Genomic DNA, 14,110 nt, shown 5'->3' with positions numbered 1-14,110 from the left:
AGGAGATTCAGGTGATAAGGTGGGTGGATGTTACCTTGGTTGGTTATTGGCTAATGGTTTGCCCAGCCCCCCAAAACAATTGTGACATCACAAAATGGCCAAAATCTGATCAGCTCATTTTCAGACAGGTTTTTATAGACATGGATCAGGACAAAAAGAGAGGGGTCTTTGTTCCTGAAACTTTCCGGATCTCTTCACACAGAGGGGACACATATGTATGTATAAAAGACATGTAAAAGTGGATTCTGCATAATAGGTGAACTTTAAGACATCATTATAGCCGATTTTTTGGTTTTATTCAGTATATCATTTCTTTTTGGGTCTTTGTTTCCTTTGTTTTATTTCCCTTATGATTTTGAAACATTGGTCATTTGTCTGTGATCCAAACATGTCCAATACCTACCAGAGGATTCAAAATGTATTGAAAACAGATTATTGTAATCATTTAAAAATCTACATATTTAATCGAATCAAATAATTTGCTTCAATCCATACTGAAGGAGTTTAGCCTTTAAAAACACAAAAGAGTTAAAGTCATTAAAGGAAATTTCTTTAGTAAAAAAATATTTCTGTTTTCTGTTTTCTGTTGTGAGTTTCATACGCACAGCACTAATCAGACACTAATAACAGCTAATAAATAAATAAACAAACTGTTGGTGTCAAGTTGACTGTTGGAAAGAACACCTTCAACCTACTTGACCAACCTGGCAAGATAAACAAAAAACTACCCTGGAACCCCTGAAGGCAGCTTTAACAAACCCCTTAAATTCCTCACCATTGGCCACTAGACTCCTTCGGACGTGAAACACCATTACGAATAAAGGAATCCATATTATCCTCCTCTTTAAACGTGTAATCCCCTGGTACGTCTTTGCTATGGCTGCTGTTGTCTTCCAGCTATTCCTGTATGTAGGTACAGTATGTATCCTGTAATACAGGAAGAACATCTTTCAGTGACTTGAGAAATCAATTTAACTAACAAAGCTTGTTTTTCCCTAAAGTACAGATATGAGCAAAGGGAAGTGGCAGGGAAACTCACTCTGCCTCTGCAGATCATTTACATGCATCAAAAACAATATAACACACTACAGGAAAGGGAAAACCCCCAAAAGTGAGCCTCTTTAAATGTTGTAAACACAGATGTGATCAAATTATCACTTACACCACTCTTCTTCATCAAATCAGAGATCATTTTAATGAGCGATGCATGAGTACTTCCAAACAGCACTGACATACAGGAAATGGCACTTAATGTGAAATGTTTAAGGACATGATGACTTAAGGCTGTTGAAATAGACATATCTCATATATCCATTATGTCATAAAATAATATGTCAATGTCATAATGCTGTTCATGTTATTTTGTCCCTTCATGCTTTACTTGGCACTGTGCAGAGCCTGGTGCCGGATGAGGTTGCTGAGGAAAGAGAAGTTCTTGCCACACTTGGAGCAGTGGAACCTCTTCTCCCCAGTGTGGACGCTCTGGTGGACCTTCAGGTTGGTGGAGGTGGAGAACTGCTTCCGGCAGTGAGGGCATGGGAACGGCCTCTCCCCCGTGTGCACCATCTGGTGGCGCTTGAGGCTGCACACCTGGCCGAAGCTCTTCCCGCAATGGACGCAGCGGAATGGTTTCTCCCCCGTGTGAACGCGCTCGTGGATGCGCAGCTGGCACTGGTGGGCATAACGGCGCATGCAGAAAGTGCAGGCGTAGGGCAGGTCGGGCAGAGCTGATCCAGTCTCCTGATTCTGATTGCTGGATGCTTGATGAAGGTGGTTTGGACTGGAGAAGTTGTCCATTGATCGGATCCCAGACCAAGAATGCTGGTTGTGCTGTTGCTGGGAGTCTATGGCAGCCAGGGGGGGGTTCAAATCAGCCTCACCTCCAAACATGTCCTCACTGGATGGCTCATTGTTCATCGATTGAGACGTCAACCTACCGCAGCGGTCCTCTGCTGCAGGGGGGGGTGACTTGATCACAGTGTGAGCCTGGTCCATGTTGCTCTGAGGCCTTTTAGAAGCTGTGGAGAAACTAGAGGCCGTGTTTGTCCTCACATGGATAAATGATGCGTCTGATGCCACAGTTCCTGCTGTGTTTGTGGAACAAGCTTGCCGCCGTCTATCTTCAGGCTGACTGCTCTCTTGCCATCCCAGCAGCGTTTGGAAAGGACTGTGTTTCTCTGGGGTCACACCTGATTATGCAAAGATAACAGAATTACAAGAATATTTGCTGTTTTTTTTTTACCAACATACACAGGGTTTCACAAACAAACTGTTGTGGGGGTGAGACTGGTTGGAATTTAGCCTGTCCCCAACCCAACACACACTTCCCCCAAGAGTGTGTTGGGTTGGGGACAGGTGAGTTGATTGACACAGCTGGTCCAATCTGGCCCCTTCAGCCTCTCCCTCCCCACTTGAACTCCTTTTGTGCCTTCTCATGGAGGGTCCACCACATGAAGTGTTGTTCCAAACAAAGTAGTGGGGAGTGTGAGTCATTAAACCCCCCAACAGGAAGTTACTGAGACCTCCAACAGGAAGTTCTTAAACCCTCCAACAGTGACTCTGCATCCATTCTTTTGACCTGCTTCCCCACCCATGTCGACTGTTTGTGTCATATGGAAATAAAATAACATGTAAATGTTATAATATAATGTAGTGCAGTTTTGTTTATTAACAGCTAATACATATCTGATATTGAATTGAGAAAGTAAAAATGAATTAAGTATAAATGAGGATGAAATGGAAAAACATATGTGAAGTACAAGTACCTCAAATGTGTGCTTAAAAACAGTACTTGAATACCTTTGAGCTCTATTGTACTTTTAGAATTGCTTTGTAAAAACTGTATTCCACTAGGTGAACATTTCCATGAACCCACACAACAAACACTCACTAGATCCTAAATGAGGAAAAGTCTACCTCTTAAAATAGACCCCAACAAATACTCATTATCATTCTGGTTAATAAAAACTTGTGACCAGCTGTTTCAGGAAATGACTGAACCTTTCATTTTTTCATTCTTTAGCAGAAACCAATGTGCTCAAGAACTCCGAAAGGATTAACAAACAGATCTTTGGTTTAAAATAATATGATAGATATATCAGCATTATGTTTTCCCTTCGTTTATCTATTGATTTGAAGCAACACAGAACAGCTGGGCATTTTAACACTTAGTTTGGTGATGACTAACCTGTAGTCAAAATACATCTCTACTGTTTGGAGTTGCTAGGTGAATGATGTGAACAGTGATACCTTGCTCTTCCCGCATCTCTTCCTCTTTGCACTGAGCGCTGCTGGAGTTTTCCAGACGTCTTTGGCCCTGCAAAGAGGAGGCAGGCATTTAGCACAAAGAACCCACAACGCTCTGGCAGAACAACAATCATTATTTCTGAAAAGCAGTCGATGGGTTGACACTTGTGATTTCAGTGATTTACTTTATGTTAGAACAGTAAATAAAGTGTGAAATGACACCATACAATAAAAACATCATTTATTGGCATGTTTACACTGAACTGTATGAGCACACAGTCATTTGAACATTTCCTTCTCTTCTTTGCTGAGCTCATAGCTCTAAATATGCTACGATTAAAAAGGTCAAACATGCAGTACATGTGATTATGTGAGCGAAGGTAAAAAAGTGCTCCACGTAGAGCGCAATGGGTAAACCTTCAGAGGTTTTAAGGCAGTTTGCTGCAGGAAACAAACAGTGAGCGACCACATGCTGTATTTATTTAGAAATTTAGCAAACAGTAACATCACAACTGGGGTTTATATGATGAGAGAAACAGGAACCCTTATTGGAAAACACATGCAATGATACGTGGAAAATATTCATCTGTCTTATACACATTTTTATTAATAACATGGACAACAGAATAAAAAAATAGCCAAACACTCGATTTGATTCTTCTCATTGACTGAGGCACTCTCAGTAATAGCAAAATAACTTGATATCAGTCCCTCAGACACACATCAGAGACCTCATACAAAGGAGGAGAGTTCTCATGTCTCTCAGGCTGAGTCGCTTAGACACGTTAGTCACTGAATCCTGATCTGTGACACAGAAAGTGCATTAAATGACAAGATGTTTACTTAGGGTAATTCTGGGAGTCCTAATTCTTACGTGTTCTATGGATTATTACGGCGGCTGACCGGTGCAAATGCGCTACAACTACCCAAAACACTTCCATAAGCAGAAACACTTTCCAAAACGATGCAAATATAAACACAAAAATGTGTTGGCCAACTGTCACTGTTTCATAACTGTAAGGGTTTTGTCAGTACATTTTAAATGACTAAGTTAGCTAGCTAGCTTACAGCAGATCTGCAATAATAACTAAAGGAATCAGTACCTCAAATGTTTTAGGTAACAGTGATTGTGAAAGTCGGCCACCTTTTTAATCCTGAACATCAATAAGCGCTCCGCTCCCAGCTGTGTCACTTTTCAGTGTCTGTTGGTAAATTTGTGATTTTTTGTTTGAATCATTTTTGAAACTGAAGCTCATTTCTCCAAATGGAAGTGTTTTGGGCCGCTGTTATGCGTTTGCCCGTTTCTGCCACTGTAGATAAAGAAGAACAAATATCATTTTTACTTCTTGCATTCTCAGAGTCATGAGAAGAAGCTTAGAATGAGCTCATCCAGTGTTTCATCATTGTACTTTCCTCACCCATATACTGTAGATGGAAACAGTTACACACTTCATGGCTTTTACATACTTGGTTTGTTATTCAGATACGAGATCAAATTTAAAATTTAAATAAATATATTACAAACTTTGTGTCATTTACTGAAATGATTGTGCAGTGTAGAACAACTGTGGCCTACACACTCTGTGAGTGTGTGTGTGTGTGTGTGTGTGTGTGTGTGTGTGTGTGTGTACGTATATGTGTTTGTGTGTGTGTGTGTGTGTGTGTGTTCACGCGCCCTGGAGAGCTTTTTGGCTTTTATTTGACAGATTGACTTAGTGTCAAGATGATTCTTGTTGTTATACCTCTTGATGGTATTAATATAATCTAACTCTTACCAGCTGTTTGTGTGTTTGTGAAATTCTGGAGGTGTGTCACTAACTGCCAGAAGGACTTCTAATTGTTACTTTGACCTCCCTCTTCTTGCAGCATGCAGCCACCGAGGTCTGGTTGTTTTGTAACCTTGGTAAAAGTGAATCTACATGTTCGTTATCATCTGTATACAGAATGTTCACATGTATCATACTTCTTCATACATCTCAATAAACCTTACTGTGTGGGATATATATTTCTTTAAATGTTTTATGTCAGACATTTTTAAGAACAATTCATTGTCTATTTCCTGCAACAGCCAAACATCCTGTCATTTTCCTTATTGTAGTTTTCAGCTGTGTCCACCATCCCTGCTCTAGATTGGAATTGCATTTAATTCAAATTAAACTGTAATGGTGGATGAAGAAATTAACTGGAGAAGCCTTCAGTGGAGTTTCGCTACATCACATTAGATTTCTTCTCTAATATCTTCCACCTCTTTCTGTTTCTAACACAGGATGGAGTAGTAATCATCAGGGTTAAAGAGTGTAAGTATTGCTTTGAAAAGCGTCGTCTCATCCTCTTCAGGGATAACTTCCCCCTGGTTGGTAACTCTGGTGCAGCAGTATCCTGGGGGGCGGCGGGGGGTTACTCTCTGAATGCTGGATCTTCTGGTGCCTCTTCAAGTTGCTGGGATGGGAGAAGCGGCGGCTGCAGACGGAGCAGCTGAACGGTCTCTCTCCGGTGTGCACGTTGCAGTGGATATCAAGCTGGCTCTGGCACACAAACCTCTTGCCGCACAGCAGGCAGGTGTAGGGCTTCTCCCTGGTGTGCCGGGCCATGTGTTTCTGCAGGTCGGACTCCAGGAAGAAGCGCTTGGTACAGATGGTGCAGCCGTACGGACGCTCCATGGTGACGGCGTGGTGGAAGGCCAGGTGGAAGCTACTGGAGAAGGGCTTGTAGTGGCTGTGGTGGAGGGGGTGGTGTTGGCTTGCAGGGCGGTGCAGATCCACGGAGGAGTTGATACCAGAGGTAATCCCACCACTAGATGTTCCGGGAATGCCACCTCGAGGGAGAACGAACCCTTCCTGCAGTGAGGACTTCACCTGCACTGATTCCAGCCCAGCACCCAACTGAATCCTGGGTGATGTAGTTTGATCTTGTCCGTTTTTCTCTCTTGCTGCTTCTCTCTTCATCTTGTTTGCATCTGACCACACACACTCCTCCCGCTCTGATGCCGCCTCCCCATCAATGACTATCACCTCTGTCCGGGAGGACCTGTCTGAAGCAGCCTTATTATTTCTCCTGATGTCTGTTTCGTCAGCACAAGGAGCGACCCCACTGCCGGCACCGGAGTCCAGCAGCTCACTGTCCCCTGCTCTGACATCACTTCCTGTTAGCATCAGCTGGGAACTGTGGGTCGTGTCACTGCTGTCAGTTACAGCTGTCCTGCCGACAACTAATGTGACGATGTCAGATCCACTGACCTCCTTTTCGCGATGGCATCTGGCATCCATCGGGGTGGCGGGGTTTGGGTTGGCATCTCCTCTCCCGCTGCAGATGTCTGCTGCTGCCTCCTGGCTGAGGGTTCCAGTCTCCATTGTTCCCTCCACCTTGACGATTAGCAGCCCCACCTCCTCCTCAGGCTCTGCTGACTGAGAGGACACACTGATTAAAATAATGATGTTATAAAACTACTAATAGGATAAAACTGCTGCCTATAGTATAATACTAAATGATAAAGTATACCAGATGTTTTGATTAACAGGTCACTTACTGTATGTTTTGGTTGGCTACTAGGGCTGCCTTGTTGTTTCATTTTGTTTTTTGTCAACTAAGATTTATTTAGTCGATTTATCGTGTTTTTAATGCTTTTATCATGTTGAATGACCTTTTTCTGAGATAATGATGGGCACACCTCTGTTATACAGAAGATATAATAACAGTAATAATAAACTTTATTTGTATAGCACCTTTCATGCACTCGCAGCAGCAAGTGCTTTACAGAACAAGAAGAAAAAACAATATTATTAACAACAATATTAAAATAAATAAAGAACAATCTAAAACATCAACAGTGATCCTATTTTGTGTTTCATATCCCTGTGTGAATCTCTACTGTTTTTCCTCTTCTCTGTTGCTGCATAAACGGTTGAATTTCCCCATTAATAAAGGTACATCTAATCTTATCTTATCCAATGAATTTCCCTTGAAGTGAAGCTGACAAGAAATTAAAATAGGTTAAATTAAAACAATTAAAAAAATAAAATGTAAAATAAAAGCAAAACAGAAAAAATACAGTAAAACATGGACAATGATACCCGTGAGGATTGAAACCCAAATTAAAAGCCATAGTAAAAAGATAGGTTTTTAATTTACTTTTAAACATTTTAAGGGAGTTGTTTTGGAAGACTGGTGTGTAACACCGCAGACAGTCATAGGTTTACCTCTGGGTTTCTCCACACAGAGTACAGTCGCCTACTATATTCATTTCAACATATAACAACAATTTAAATAACTAGCATACTCCTGTACTCCTCTACTTGTCTAAATGTTCTGCTTCTCCTGCTGGAGCAAAATGGCCAGCAATGAGTTAAAAGAAGTGTCTAAATAACTGTAGGGGAACACCTGCTACAAACCGGAGAAAGTGACACCAGCGGACCTTTGAGTTGTTGAGCTTTCCTTTTCTTAGATGATCAATCCACTATCAATGTTTTGTGACTATGGACTCATGTAAAGGAGATCCAGGATGAACTCATGAGTATAGAGCTGGGTCATATGAGTTTAGTTTTTGTACTATGATTAAACTACACTACTTATTTAAATCATTTGCTACCTGCCCCCTATGTCTCTAATAATTTATAATTGCAAACAAACCAGAACAATGTCATGGCGGATGTACTATACGTCCCCCTTCAAGAAACAAACAAGACAGGCCAATAAATAAACATTTTCTGGGATTGGTATCTACCTCAATTTTGGTAGTGGTGACCACCTCCTGGTCAGGGTCCTGGTCCAGGTTGATGGGTTGGATCTTCCTCGCAGAATGCTGAGTCGCTGGGTCTCGGTTCAGAAACCTGGTCCTGGCCTGCAGCATGGGGCTTGCTGGGAAATCAGAAGCACATTAATTGGTTACAAATGACTAAACTAATCTAATATAACGTTCACTGCGAAAGAGCAGGTGTTGTGCGGCCATGCTGGAGTGTTGGATAATGTCCTGATGTGAACATCAATCCCCTGTAGAACATCTAGAATTTCTATTTCAAAGCTGCTGCTTTCCGTCGGCGTTAATGATTATTAATGATTGTTTCAATGCCTTTATGAAAGCAATATAAATAATCTCACACAGCTAGAACAGATAAGGACGGGAAAATGTTTTTCTTCAGAACTGTAAACCTTTTGGGATTTTATTTACAATTTATCCTTCCACGATAATTCAATCATTTATTAAAAGTGATAGAATTATGTATAACCGAACACTGCAGAAAAGGATTCCACATTAGATTATTTTTTTTTTAACCAAAACTAAAAAAAACATTTTGAGTTGAATCTCAGAATTCTGAGAAAAAAAGGCATAATTGTAATTGTGTTCCGTAGAGCACATATTCAACAGCCATGCTATGGTCTGTCTATTATTCAGCAATATGTCAACATTTTAAAGTTCCAGGCGTCGGGGCTTTTTACCGGAAACTGAGTCCCTGCTCTGCCGGTGGAGGGGGCGGACCCCGGGAAAGCGGCCGCCGGTAAAGCCCTCCGCTCCCCTCACCCTCTCCGCCCGGTACCTGACGATCTGCAGCTCCATCAGTTTGAGTTTCCGTCGCAGGAACTCGTTCTCCTTCTGGCTCCGGGACATCTGCAGCTGTACCACCGTGTATCCGTCGTCCACAACTTTACAGATCTCCGCCACAGCGGCGTTAGCCAGCACTTCCACGATGGAGGCGATCTGAGAGTGGAAGTCCGCGGAGGTCGACATTATATCAGCGAGCCTGAAACACTCGGCTGTTTGATCAAATTTAAAAACCTGCTTCCTTAAAACAACACGGACAGTTCTGAGGCATTGACGTGCAATCTGAAACGTATAGCTAGATGTTTTGACTTGGTCTAATAATCGGATAAAAAGTGTTAACAGGCTGTGTGTGAGTCTTGTTGATATGATGGTTGCACAATGGCAATATTTCACAGTACTTCCCTATAACTACACTACCACAGCGCCCCCTCTGTTCAGGAGCGGATCTGCCCCACAGTAACTACAGTGTAGTTTCACATTCAGGAGACATTTACTGTACACTCTGGTATCAACAGCGGACTAATGTAACTAAGTACATTTACTCAACTACCCGACTTAAGTAAGAGTTACTTGTACTTAATTTTTCATTTTCATGCTACTTTGTAGATTTATGTTACTAGGTTATTAATCCCAAAATCAACACACATTATATTATAAATTAAGCTACCCAGTAGTGTAAAAGTAATTCAAATAAACCTCACCTTTCCTAAGGGCAACATTGAAGTGATGAACACACAAATATAACTTTACTTTAATTAAATAATTCTATATGGTGCTTAATATGACTGTTTTGCTTAAGACCACAGTTCTATATCAGAAGATATAACGATAGGAGGCAGCAGTGCGCTTCACCGTGCCCGATCTGCCGAAAAAGACGAAGAGGTGTCCACACTCCAGCACAGCAGGGGGCGGTAATGCGCCCAGAAGGTCTGCTGTTCTGCCGACATTAAACACAGAGAAGAAGACACAAGGTCAGTAACACGTGCACGCGCAATATACCGGGAGTGACCACAGCAGTCAGTTAGAGAAGGATTTTCTAGAAGCAGCGACAGAGTTCTCCGGTTCTTCAGTCCGGGTTATCATTATCCAACTGTCTCAAAGATGGCCAGAGGAAGCCGCAGCCGCCCCTCAGCTCCAGCCAGGTAACACTTATATATATATATATATATATATATATATATACTGTCTATTAGTAACACATGTACAGGAAACTGCAAGCAGCCTGAGGGTGGGATATAGCAGATGGTCTCATGTGTCCTGTTTGCAGGTAGCAGTAATTCAGACTGTAAACAGATATTACATTGACATTACATCCTAGTTTGTCAGTAGTCTGGTTTATAACTACATCATGCACAGGATGGTTTAGATATGTATCCTGATTGTTGTTGCGTCATACGTCACTGAGACCACGTTATGTCAGAGTGAAGTTGGGTCTTGGCAAGGTCACTACTTTAAATAAAACATAATGCTTATTTTAGGCAAGTCAAATAGAGACGTGGTTTGTTTGTCGTCAAGTTTTATTTGTATCAATGGCAGTGATGGAAGAGCTACTCAGAGTCAAAGTAGAAGTACTCAGATCTTGTACTTGAGTAAAAGTAGAAGTACCAGAGTGTAGGAGTACTCTGTTACAGTAAAAGTCCTGCATTCTAAATGTTCCTCCAGTGAAAGTAGAAAGTACTCTCATCTAAAAGTACTTAAAGTAGCGACAGTAAAAGTAGTCATTGTTTGATTGGTCCATTTCAGAATAATATCTCTGATATGTTTTATAATTATTGATCATTAAAGTGTCCTCAGAGCTGGTAAAGGTGCAGCTAGTTTTAATGCCTCTGTATACTGCAGGGTAGCTGCTGGATTTACTGCAGGTGAACTAAAGTCTGATTTAAGGGCTGATTATATTTACCATCATTAATCCAAATCTGTAAAGTAACTGAAGGGATTAAATAAATGTAGTGGAGTAAAAGTACAACATAGCAAAACATTGAAATACTTGAGTAAATGGGGCGAAGCCTGGGAGCTAGTTCAGGCAGTCAACTCGAGCACCAATGAAACATTCGCACAGAACGCCCTCGTCACTCTTGCAACCAACCAAACATAGTCTCCTAAATCTGGCACTTTATTTAAGCTGTTGGATATACCTCGCTAATGCTGTTGCCGCTACTGCTGTTTCCACGCTGCTAATGTGTTCACCTCACTGCTGCTGCTGCGTTCACGTTGGCGATGCACGCCTGTCCCACCACCACCCCAGCTCCTCCCCAGCTTTCATCTGTAGGCTCGGGGGATAGTTATTTCATCATCACTCAATGTTCTATGTTAATATGTGGAGTGATGAGGCCCGAGCCTAGACGCCAAACTCAAACTATATACTGCTTCTAATAAACTTATTAATGAAACGCGTGAGTTGTCTGGCTGAAATCTACTTAGCTACCTTACACCATTGGGTTGTGATTTGGGTGTAACAGAAATGTAATCTTACTCAACACAGAGGAATAGTTTGCCTGTTTAATGTTCACCTTGATATCGTTCTGCTTTGAAGAGAGCAACACTGACTTTGTGTTAATAAAATAAATAAATTAAAGAGAACATGTGAATGACAGAATTTGTCTCAGCCCTCTGTGAATACAATTTAACTTGAGTATTGATCCTGAGAAGACAGATAGACAATCATTTATTTAGTCTATCCTAATCGCTTGCAGGGGATTTCCTTACCTGAACAATCACCAGCAGCTGTTTCCTACTTCTCCGGTGTGAACATACTGTAACATTTAGAAGGTTTGTTATTAATAAACACAGGTTCCAGCAATTTATGGCTTCACTGTCTGGTACCTTGTAACAGACATTTGACTTAAAATTGTATCACTTTTAACCTTTTATTGAGACTACAGCTGAGGCTGAAAGTCCCTGACTAATATATATTAGTAGTGTTATTGCAGTGCATTTTATTAAGGTATAATTCATAATTATATTCCATAATTTAAATTTCTTATACATCTGATCGGAAAGAAAGACGTTGGTTTACAGTGATTTTGTGTTCATAAAGAACCACAGGCTTTGTTCCATACGTCATGTCTTTTTAAGCCTGTCTAACGCCTTATTAAATTGCCTGTTTTTGCTTTTGTTTGTAGCCATCCTGTATCCCATGGTCCGGCTCCAGCTCATGTGGCTCCAGCTCATGCGCCTCCCGCCGCCCTGGCCCCGCCTGCCACTCCCGCTCCATCCCAGGGCCCTGGCCTGATGGCCCAGATGGCCACCACAGCTGCTGGGGTGGCAGTGGGCTCCGCTGTGGGCCACGTGGTTGGCAGCGCCCTCACAGGAGCATTCAGCGGCAGCAGCAGCAGCAGCAGCCCAGAGCCAGCCAAGCCCACATACCAGGTAAGAGGTGAAGTATAATCACACGCAGGATTAAGATGGCGGATAACAGGCTTTAGCTGGACTCCAACAAGTCAAATCAGGTCATCAGTTTTCCTGGAGGACTTTCTGTCTGGGTTTAAGTCTGACTGGTCTTGGTGTGTTTTCCTCTGCAATGGTTCACAAGCAGAATTTCCTCCACCTGGCCAAATGATTTGAAATGTAAAGCCCCTGCAAAGAAAATGCGTTCCTGCTTTGGGCTTTTTTGTTTAAGGTTTAGCTCGGTCAGTTAAGACACTGGTAGAGATTTGAGTACAAAGATCATCAATACTATTACATACCAATCTGCAGCAGGGGAGTTAACCTCCTTTTTCATAGGGTGTTGGATATTATAAACAATAAATAAAACGATGCACTGAAACAACAAAGTAAAGTGAAATTCATGAGGACAATGTCATAGGCCAAGCATGTGTATATGTATTAAAACAATTAAATGATCTCATTAAAAGAAAATGAATCATAATTTGCTAAGATAACATCTTACATTGCAAGACTGATTTTAGTGGAATTTATTCATTAAGATAAACCCTAGAGAACCCTGAACCATGCTAGATGAATATGATTATTTTGTCATATTATATGGAGACACAATATATTGAGAAGGAAATCATAAAAGTATCAAAAAGTATCATAGTTGGAATTAATAGTTTAGAACAGATTCATTTTAAGTTATTTTTTTCTCAGGTGGTTCTTAATTTAAACAATAATTACGACAACGTTAGTCTGCATTTTATTAAGCAGAAATATTTGCACTGCTTCTTGTGTTTTGACATTTAAAAACTTGAGTTTCTTTTATGAATACTTGTTGAAACAGTAACAAGAGATCCACCAAGTATGTTTTTCTTGTTGACAGAAAGTAATACCCATTGTTGCTTGACAAGTTGTTGCAAGCGAAGCTGATGACTGTGTGTCCTTAACCATTAAGCCCATCCATTACTTTTAGTGTGAAATGTCGAATTCACATTTTTTCCCATATCATCCTAGGAGCCCCCCCGGCCTGCTCAGGCCCAGCCCGGCCCCTGTAACTTTGAGGTCAGACAGTTCCTGGACTGTGCCACCAACCAGTCTGACCTGAGTCTATGTGAGGGCTTCAGCGAGGCTCTCAAACAGTGCAAGTTCTCCCACGGTGAGTGTGCTGAAGGACGGATAGAGCGGCATGAAACTTCATCGGTTGTCTTTATAGAACACAGGGTTTCCTGCAGAAAATGTGTTAGTTAAGGTGGTGGGCTGTCCGGGTGGGGGGGGGGTCCGCAGGGTACAGCCTCTGTTGGGGGGGAGTGGGTGCCTGGGTGCATTTTTCTTTTAAATGCGTTCTGCAGAGAAGGGAGGCTGGCGTTGGTCACGGTGTGGAATGACAGAAAACAGTACAGAGTAACACGGCGAATATCGCTCATATTTTTTTAAGTTAAGTTTTTAAGTAGATAAGGCGGCAGGCGTGCTTGCTTCGGCGGCCTCCTAAACTGTAAAGTGCTGCGGGAAACCCTGGAACATTCTTCCTGTGCGCTTCATGGGAAACACTTACTGCTTTGATTCTCCTGGCACTTGATGATACATTTTTACAGTAGTATGATTTCTCCATAGGAGCTACAGAAATTCTTTGGACATAAGACAACGTCATTTGATTTAAAAATCTCTTTTTTTTCTGTAGGTGTGACATCGCTGGTGTGAAGGATGGTGGTCGTCTGTGAAGTCGGACACATTTCAATAATGAAACTTACTGTAGACATGACCGCATACTAACTCGTAAATGTGAACATACCTCGGGCAGAGAGCATGTTGGTTTTGTTGATGATGACCGTGTAATGTTTAAATACATTAGAATAATGTACAGAATGTTTTTGGTATGTACAGGCAAGAACCTTTAATAAATAGCTGCTATGACCTTGCACATAATGTCAGTGTGTTGTCCTTATTTCTGTCATG

General features: G+C 41.6%; 2 protein-coding genes across 3 annotated transcripts; one reads left to right on the top strand and one right to left on the bottom strand.

Annotated features, from left to right (window-relative positions):
• Window positions 1-486: 486 nt before the first annotated feature.
• LOC134865118 (zinc finger protein 235-like) lies at window positions 487-9,234 on the bottom strand. 2 transcript variants are annotated; one of them, XM_063884540.1, is made up of 5 exons: window positions 8,680-9,234; window positions 7,967-8,100; window positions 6,483-6,650; window positions 3,250-3,316; window positions 487-2,189 (listed from the first exon to the last, which is right to left on the bottom strand). In XM_063884540.1, the coding sequence occupies exons 1-5, from the start codon at window positions 8,966-8,968 to the stop codon at window positions 1,378-1,380; spliced, it is 1,470 nt and encodes a 489-aa protein (XP_063740610.1). In that variant the 5' UTR covers window positions 8,969-9,234; the 3' UTR covers window positions 487-1,377. The 2 variants fall into 2 exon arrangements, with proteins under 2 accessions (XP_063740610.1, XP_063740609.1); XM_063884539.1 differs by lacking the exons at window positions 487-2,189; window positions 3,250-3,316 and having other exon boundaries at window positions 3,473-6,650; window positions 8,680-9,224.
• On the top strand, window positions 8,782-14,080 carry chchd10 (coiled-coil-helix-coiled-coil-helix domain containing 10). The gene is made up of 4 exons (XM_063884544.1): window positions 8,782-9,924; window positions 11,905-12,151; window positions 13,172-13,313; window positions 13,836-14,080. Exons 1-4 carry the CDS (start codon window positions 9,884-9,886, stop codon window positions 13,853-13,855), a joined length of 450 nt encoding a protein of 149 aa, XP_063740614.1. The 5' UTR covers window positions 8,782-9,883; the 3' UTR covers window positions 13,856-14,080.
• Window positions 14,081-14,110: the final 30 nt, after the last annotated feature.

This window comes from Eleginops maclovinus, chromosome 5 (genome assembly GCF_036324505.1).
Source record: "Eleginops maclovinus isolate JMC-PN-2008 ecotype Puerto Natales chromosome 5, JC_Emac_rtc_rv5, whole genome shotgun sequence".
In the NCBI taxonomy this organism is placed as follows: domain Eukaryota; kingdom Metazoa; phylum Chordata; class Actinopteri; order Perciformes; family Eleginopidae; genus Eleginops; species Eleginops maclovinus.
This window is presented reverse-complemented; position numbering and strand designations above follow the sequence as displayed.

Bases quoted from the DNA above. Each gene is read 5' to 3' on its own strand.
- LOC134865118 (XM_063884539.1), bottom strand. From the start codon at position 8,968: ATGTCGACCTCCGCGGACTTCCACTCTCAGATCGCCTCCATCGTGGAA. The intron at 8,101-8,679 runs GTAAAAAGCCCC...CTGATTTCCCAG, and splicing joins GAGCAGGGACTCAGTTTCCG to CAAGCCCCATGCTGCAGGCC. The intron at 6,651-7,966 runs GTAGATACCAAT...GTGTCCTCTCAG, and splicing joins TCACCACTACCAAAATTGAG to TCAGCAGAGCCTGAGGAGGA.
- chchd10 (XM_063884544.1), top strand. From the start codon at position 9,884: ATGGCCAGAGGAAGCCGCAGCCGCCCCTCAGCTCCAGCCAG. The intron at 12,152-13,171 runs GTAAGAGGTGAA...ATATCATCCTAG, and splicing joins CAGCCAAGCCCACATACCAG to GAGCCCCCCCGGCCTGCTCA. The intron at 13,314-13,835 runs GTGAGTGTGCTG...TTTTTTCTGTAG, and splicing joins ACAGTGCAAGTTCTCCCACG to GTGTGACATCGCTGGTGTGA.